Source organism: Cyphomyrmex costatus, unplaced genomic scaffold (genome assembly GCF_001594065.2).
Source record: "Cyphomyrmex costatus isolate MS0001 unplaced genomic scaffold, Ccosl1.0 scaffold308, whole genome shotgun sequence".
Classification (NCBI taxonomy): domain Eukaryota; kingdom Metazoa; phylum Arthropoda; class Insecta; order Hymenoptera; family Formicidae; genus Cyphomyrmex; species Cyphomyrmex costatus.
The window spans coordinates 44,275-52,942 of record NW_017277212.1 but is presented as its reverse complement, the minus strand read 5'-3'; the positions used below and the strand labels follow the sequence as shown (position 1 = coordinate 52,942).

Genomic DNA, 8,668 nt, shown 5'->3' with positions numbered 1-8,668 from the left:
GACAGTACTATCATAGCAACAGTACAATCGTAGAAGTCGTGTGCCCCTGTGCAGGGGGGAGGGTGAAAGTTACTTCGCGTGGAAGGTCAAAACCTATGTAGAATAGTGTTTTTTCGACACATTTACCTTTATAATTAAAGAATAATTACGCTCACTTTCATCGCTCATTTGCGAGCTTACTGTTGAAATTACGAAAATTATGTATAGAACCTTTTTTATAGAGAATTTTGTGCTCTAAATTTTTAATTAGAAACATTTTCTCGTCAGATCAATATTTTTCAGAATAAACTCAAAAAACTAGAAAAAATCGTCGTTTTTTCAAAATTGCGGCTCCAATATAAGAGAGCGCCGATTTTTATTGTCATATTCGTAATCAGGAGGAAAAAACACGTCGAAATAGCCTTTTAAATTTTTTTTTTGCGATGTCGTAGCTTTTCCGAAGGTTTACCATATAATATATTATAACATATATTATTTTTATATTATAACATATATTATTAATAAACATATTTAATAAACATTTTATTTATACATACTAAGGCTGTGTTCCAAAATTGACTGTCAGTACTGAAAATCTATAGTTTACATAATGAACACTATAGGTTTTCAGCCTGGCAGTCAATTTTGGAACACATCCACTTATATATATTTCTTTAATAATAATTAATGTTATATTTATTATATACGCGAGCACCGCGTCCACTTCCACCGCGTTCACCGCGTCCTCCTCGATACCCTCTGGCATGCTTACTTTTTTCCCATCTTCTTGCTGTAATTAATACAAAAAATGATTAAATTTTTTATACAAATATATGGGATTAGATAAGTTAATTTTATCAAATATTTTTTAACGTTCAACAAAAAGCAAAGTTTCATTAAAATCGTTGATTGAGTTACACCTTCATAGGTTTATTTATAAGAAAAAAGTTAATTATAAACTCTTTTTATACTTACGTCTTGTTTGTGATGGGGCGCTGGGTGGCTGCATCGCCGCTAGTACGGGCGGCTGCGTCGCCGCTGGTAGTGTTGGTACAAGCGGCTGCATCGCCGCTGGTAGTGCTGGTACGGGCGGCTGCGTCGCCGCTAATAGTGCTGGTACGGGCGACTGCGTCGCCGCTGGTAGTGCTGGTACGGGCGGCTGCGTCGCCGTTAGTAGTGCTAATACTGCTGGTACGGGCGGCTGCGTCGCCGTTGGTAGTGCTGGTACTGCTGGTACGGGCGGCTGCGTCGCCGTTAGTAGTGCTAGTACTGCTGGTACGGGCGGCTCCGTCGCCGCTGGTACGGGCGGCTGCGTCGCCGCTGGTATGGGCGGTTGCGTCGCCAATGGTACGGGCTGCCCCGGATCCAGCCCTGAAGACTGAGGTATTACGGCATATTTTTGTAGCCGTAATACTTCAGCCTTCAGGGCTGCTATTTCTGCATCTTTTGCGTCTTCCGACGTTATTGATCTGAAACAAATATAAAAATAATGTCACAATTTTATTATTGTACTCTAATTTATAATAAATAGTTTATCATGGTAAGTCTACTTACAAAACGTCTTCTTCATCCGCCGACATTTTCAAGAGAATCTCATCGTCCGCCGACATTTTTAATTTTCTTCTTTTGTTTTTCACGGGAATCACGGGTAACACGGGTTATGAAACACGGTGGTAGTTCGCGCCTTTTGAATATGGCCTAGTTTACATGTGGCGTTTTTTCGTTATCCAACCAAAAGCAATCACGACTACGACTATCTTTGTCATCTGTAAGCCTATTCTGTATAACTCTTTAACGACAATTTTACTAGCTAGGGATGTCGTTGCGCAGATATTTTACATGGTATAAAACCTGCGCAACGACAATATAACGATACCGAATTGTCGTTACAAGTTATAGAATAGGCCCACTGATCTCTGAAGACGAAGATAACCTTAGCTGTGGTTGATTCTGATTGCATAACGAATAAACGCTTATGGTGTATTTGATACGGGTATTAACTAGTTACTTTCTATTAAATTATTTGATTTTTGATTTACCATATTTGTAAATTTAATGCATAATTCTTTAAATACATTGCTGAAATTAAAATAATTTAGTAGATCAATTTTTACGGTTTAAATTAATAAAGCTTAATAAATTTTATGCCTTTAAAGTTTCATTGTAGACGTCGCTTAAGGGCTGCTGCACATTTCTTCCGTAACAGTAACTTAATACGTAAACTTAAGCCAATGAGCCAATAAGGATTTTGCTTCGGTTACGTAATATAACGGTAATTGAACCTAAAAGTTATTATCCATAACCTCGCAATTACTCGTAATATAACGATTTTCAACCGGTTGAAATTTGCTATGTAAGTTTACTGTTATTTCCGTTTCCGTTAGATTAGATTACATAACCTATGCTTACGTAAAACAATATCCTGATTAGTCATTTTTTAAGTTTATGTCCTACGATTACTTATATGAAATTTTGTGTGACAGCCGTAAGGAAGCCCGTACACACCTTTTGTAATAGTAAATGTAAGACGTATCTTAAGAATCAGCTAACTAGAATTAAAAGTTTAAATAAATTCTCGACTGTGATTGGCTTATTCTAACTATACGTCTTAGGGTTACGTTTACGGCCTTACGTTTTTCTATGTGTCATGGGCTTAATGTCACAATTGAAAACAATCGACCATGATTGGTTTATTCATTTCTTACGGCACATCCGATGCCGACATACGACGTATTGTAAAACAGGCCTTATGGACACGACACCGATATACGACTGATTGTAGAATGGGCCTAAATCTATTCCAATGAATACCTAACACATGGGATGCCAAGGATGGAGATAAAGGCCGTGTTCCGATATGCACTGCTAGTACTGAAAATCTATAGTTCACGTTACGTATACTATAGATTTTCAGTACTGGCAATGCATATCGGAACACGCCTAAAATCTGATTAGTCATGGCAGCCGATCATAGGCCTTCTACATTAAACCATAATTCATAATTTAGAAGTATGAAGTTTATGACTTAAGCCTACGGCACACGGTGCTTGTTTTTTAGAATCTTGCCACCGTATTGGCTGCGGTGCTGAAAGTGCCAGTATCGCGGCCAATCCGATGGCAAGAATCTGAACGAGCTAGCAATCCAGCAGGAAAACAAGCACCGTGTGCCGCTGGTTTTATTGTAGAATCCATAATTAGTAGCAAAAATGGCTGACGAATAAGTGATTGGAGGATTTCATAAAGCCCATGGCACATACAAAAACGTAAGGCCGTAAAACGTAATCAGTAAGCGAATTGGCCAATCACAGTAGAGACCATAAGGCCGGTAGTGAATCCAATGCGTGGTCTACAATGGGCAGTAGCAGTAGTGGATTAAGGAGTAGGCATAGAAATCAACAAATCATAGTCGAATGTGACGAGGACAATTAAATATCATTGGTCGATTTCTATAAACCATATACATAAAGAATTTGATTGGTTCATTGACTCATGCATAAGAAAATGGACCAATGAAATTCCTTATGCACATGCTTTATGCGTTATGCAAAAGTATGTGTTTCTCGCCTTACGGCCTTACGTTTTTGTATGTGCCACGGGCTTAAAGGCCATCACACGTACAAAATTTTAGCAGTAATCGTAAGATCTTAAGCAATTTGGCCAATCACAGTTTAGCGTATTAAAATGTGAGATCGTAATCTTGATTGTAATTGGTCGATTTGCTTAAGACCTTACGATTACTACTAAAATTTTTGTACGTGTGATGGCCTTAAAGCTATATCCACACAACTTGCATAACCGCATAAATGTATGCATAAGGAAATTGATTGGTCCATAAGCAAATACATAAGACAATGAACCAATCAATTTCCTTATGCATTTGTTTATGCGGCTATGCAAATTTGTGTGGATATAGCTTTAGGGTGCCGTCCCATGGCACGGAAAACGGAATCGGAACACGGAATCGGAAAAGTGAAGTGGTAGGGGTAACCAATCAGCATCGTTCCGTTCCGATTTTAAGTAGCTTGGCTCCCCATGGGGCATATTTTTCGGAAACGGAAATTTTTCGTACTCTGTCGGTCGCTGGCGATCACTAGCAATTAGGTTAAGAAAAACCTGAAACCTACGGATGGAGGAAGAAGAAGAAGGTTTTGAGTACTGAAAAATTTAAGTAGAAAATGTCATGTGTAAGTATTGTAATTATATGTTTGCTAAGTTATTTTATATTAGATTATGGTGATGGCCTTACATACATTTTTAACCTAACATTATATGTACAATATCCCAAATATCCATAATATTCAATAATATTATTATGTTAATATTATTATTAAAATAACTGTAGAGTACTTTGCGACTTTATTATATTTTTCATTAGAAGTAATCGTACTGTTATCGCTTTCACCTTTTCCTTCAAAAATCATATAAAAAATATTTAATATATTATGGCTCAAGAATAATAAAACTAGTAATAATAATTAGCAAACATATAATTACAATACTTATACAGATGATATTCTCTACTTTTTCAGTACTCTTAACCTTCTTCTTCCTCCATCCGTAGGTTTCAAGTTATTATTCTTAACCTAATTTCTTGTGATCGCTAGCGATCGACAGAGTACGAAAAATTTCCGTTTCCGAAAATTATGCCCCATGGGGAGCCAGGCTACTTAAAATCGGAACGGAACGATGCTGATTGGTTGCCCCTACCAGTTCACTTTTCCGATTCCGTGTTCCGATTCCGTTTTCCGTGCTATGGGACGGCACCCTTAGGGTGCAGTCACATGGAGTCAGAAATAACGGAACGGAACAGTAACGGAACATTAATAGAAAAGAGATAGAACAATCCTATCTCTTTTCTATCAATGTTCCGTTCTCATTCCGTTCTGCTATTTCTTTCTCCATCGGGACGCACCCTTAGTGTCTTCAAAAGATGCCATTTTCAATAAATTTTCGGGTCTTTTTGCGATACTGACATAAGCCAGTCGCGCTACTTTTGCGTGCTTTCCACCATGCTTATAACGATGTTAGCGCTCTAACATGTTATATAGTTTACGTTACAGTGTCTGAAGTGAAAGCGCGCTTTTATCAATATAAAGACGAGCTGATACGAGCCGTAGTGTGATTTTTTGCAGATTGTTTATTGCGGAATTTGGAAAACATCGAGTTATTAATAAAAGGTATTCCAATACGTTTTTTCGTAAATGTTTTGATAATTTAATTATTATTATATAGTTTCTTAAAAAGAGAGTGATGGCAAAAATCGCCCGTTTTTTGGGTCTTCAATTTTGGAACTGAGCTATCAAATTTTACCTTATATTTAGACATGAATCATAGAGAAAAGTTTAAAAATGAGGTGACAACACTCCTCCAGCTATGATATAGCAATTACCTCCTCAACGTAAAGCTTCTTTTTAATATCCTTGTAGAATATCATCATTTGGCACACAGTTCAATCCTAAAATTGGGGGCTTACAAAAACGGGGGGAAAAAGATCTTTTGCTGTCATATAAAATATTAATTATTACTGTTACATTGAATAGGTGATCTGATTGCTGTATTAAGATTGGTGTCGAGATACTACAGTCTCCAAATTTTTATAACCTATTGTATAACGTTGTAAAAACGTGAGTATTAACAGTTATTGATATTAATTTTATAATTTAATTTAAGATTTTTGGTGGATCATTTAACATTAACATGTAAACACAAACAAACAAGCAATGATCTTAATGAAGTTGTTATTTATTTAATAATATATGACTTAAATCTATTGATATGTATCATTTATATAATAGATCAATTGTTGATGCATTTGTATAAAAGATTAGATATCGACAGAGTTGCCAATTCTTTTGTATAATTATATAGAGAATAGAAATTAATAGATATATTATAAAACTTATACGATATATATATATCAAAGAGATATTTTAATAATTTCAAGGTAATTCCACGAATCAGACGCGTGCTTGGTGATTAAAAAATGTGTGAATGAAATAAGGAGATATCAGGCCACCAAACACGTCAGACACAGTTAAATCGGAATAATTAAAAATTCACTTTCTACCTCATTGTGTACATAACTCTCTCTCTACCATATAAATAAAAATAATAACAGTTCTTTCCATTCCTGAAAATAAAATATACAAAGAATACAAAAAGATAAATAAAGCACAAAGAATCATTTCTTTAACAATTATATAAAGAATAGAGAGAACAAATTAATAGAGATTCTGAACATATCTGATATGATTGGAATCAGTATTGTATCAGATAATTTTAGAATCTCTATTAATTTGTCCTCTCTATTTTTTATATAATTATAAAAGAACTGCTTCTTTGTTTGTACTGAATTTTATTTTCAGACTTATTGAAAGAAAAGGCCTGACCAATCTGTCTGTATCTATATATATACCTTTTACTAAAATATCGTAAAAGTTATTTGTCATTGTCGTTAAAAGGCAATGTGTTCCAAAACCAAATAATTTTATATTTGGTGTAATCTTGATTTTCTTGTATGTAAAGGTATTGTAAAAAATAGAGAGAACAAATGTAATAGACCTGATAAATAATAAATTATTTCATGGGATAATGCTGAGTTGTAACAGAGACCTGATAAATAATAAATTATTTCATAGGATAATATTGAGATAACTGCCAAACAAATAATAAAAGGCAAGTCACAATGTAATCACAGCGAGAAAATCAAGATCAGATTATTTTAGTATAAAGGTATATACAGACAGATTGGATTCAGGCCTTTTTTTTCAATAAATCTGAAAAAAATAAAATACAGTACATAGAATCAGTTCTTTTTTAATTAAATAAAGAATAAGGAAGACAAATAAATATTTTTACATTGGAATAAATACACATTCACTGTCATTGCATTATCTATAAATAATAAAATGTATTATTTTAAAATATTTTAGAGAACATGAATGTAGACGTACTGGAACAGTACCGTTCGGATACCATTACCAAGAAAGAGAAATAAAGTTCTTAATACTAAATGTTAGAAAGAAACATACATGATTTAAAAGTAGAATATTTATTCATTTTTATATACGCGTTTACTATAAAGTTAATTATAATAAACATAGTATGTTCTATCAGTGATATGACTTCAGGTTCGTTATTGTATATTTCTTTCTAATATTTAGTATCAAGAACTTTATAATGATTTCCCTTTCTTGGTGATGGTATTCGAACGGTATGTCTACATTGATTTTTACATAATACATTTGATTATTGAAAGATAATGGAAGTGAATAAGTATTTATTCCAATGTCAAAATGTTTTACATATATACATATAATGAAATATGCTAATAAACTTAATAAATGTTTTGGTATAATGTTATTATTACGAAATTGATTATCTGAACAATTATTCCTAACAATATTAATTATTAATTAGAATAATAATTTGTAAATGTATACTTTTGAAGATACACGTGATAGAAAACTGGTTAATAGTTTTTTATATTTTGAAAATGAATCACAAAGGATCAGTATTAATTTCAATAGAACTCCTATACCAATTGTCTATTTTAACATAGTACATTTTATTATTGAAAGATAATGAAATGGAAATTATAATAAATATAAAAAACTGTTATAGTTTGATCTCTCACCTAGAACACTATATTTCATTCAAGATTTTGGAGCACATGAGTGTTAGTTAACCAGTTTTCAATCATGTCTATCTTCATTATTCCAGAACACTTATTACATTTATTAGCATATTTGACTATATGTAAGTAATATTTTGACATTGGAATAAATACATATACACTTTCATCTTTCAATAATAAAATTTATTATGTTAAAATATTTTAGAGAATAAATGTTATTATGTAGACATACTGAAACAGTACCGTTTGGATACCATTACAAAGAAAGAAAAATCATAAAAAAGTTGTTAATATTAGAAAGAAACACACATGCTGTAAAAGAAGAATTTATTCATTTTTGTGGACGTTTTTATTATATAAAGTTAATTATACATAGTGTGTTCTACCTGTGATATGACTTCAGTTTCGTTATTGTATATTTCTTTCTAATATTTAGTATTAAGAACTTTATATTAATTATTAATTAGAATAATAATGAAGATATACATGATTGAAAACTAGTTAATTTACACTCCAAAATCTTGAATCAAACATAGTGTTCTAGGTGAGAGATCGAACTATACCTATAACAGTTTTTTACATTTTATATATAAAAATCAATCTTGGCATACATAATGAAGTATTCAAATACATGTTCGAGTTTGTCTGAGTCAAATCAGACATAAAGTTGGGATATAATGTATACTGGCCTCGTCTATAAGTCATCGCAAGTATTTTGATATTTTTAACAATTTATGATTTTGTTTTCGATTTTCTTAACTCGATCGAATTTAGATTCAAATTACTGTTATTCAAATGGAATACATTTATCATTATGGTCGTTAATAACATAAATTCAAGACAACAGTTTATATCTATAACTTGAACCTGACGTTATCCTATCATTTTCACGACTAAAGCCTCATGCTACGACTTACATAAAATATTTTAAACATACAAAGAGTGTAAACATATCTATCTGAGGCATTAACCTCCGTGTTAAAAATACACGTCTTATTTTGATCTAATTAGAAAGACATAGTCGAAACAAGAAAATTTTTTATTATAATATTA

The 8,668-nt window shown here is 32.7% G+C and overlaps 1 protein-coding gene across 1 annotated transcript; it reads right to left on the bottom strand.

The window, feature by feature from the left end:
* Window positions 1–931: 931 nt before the first annotated feature.
* Window positions 932–1,589, bottom strand: LOC108775729 (verprolin-like). The gene is made up of 2 exons (XM_018542179.1): window positions 1,534–1,589; window positions 932–1,448 (listed from the first exon to the last, which is right to left on the bottom strand). Exons 1-2 carry the CDS (start codon window positions 1,587–1,589, stop codon window positions 932–934), a joined length of 573 nt encoding a protein of 190 aa, XP_018397681.1.
* Window positions 1,590–8,668: the final 7,079 nt, after the last annotated feature.

Coding starts and splice junctions, on each gene's coding strand:
- LOC108775729 (XM_018542179.1), bottom strand. CDS start 1,589: ATGTCGGCGGACGATGAGATTCTCTTGAAAATGTCGGCGGATGAAGAA. Junction 1,449..1,533: donor GCGGATGAAGAAGACGTTTT/GTAAGTAGACTT, acceptor TATTTGTTTCAG/ATCAATAACGTCGGAAGACG.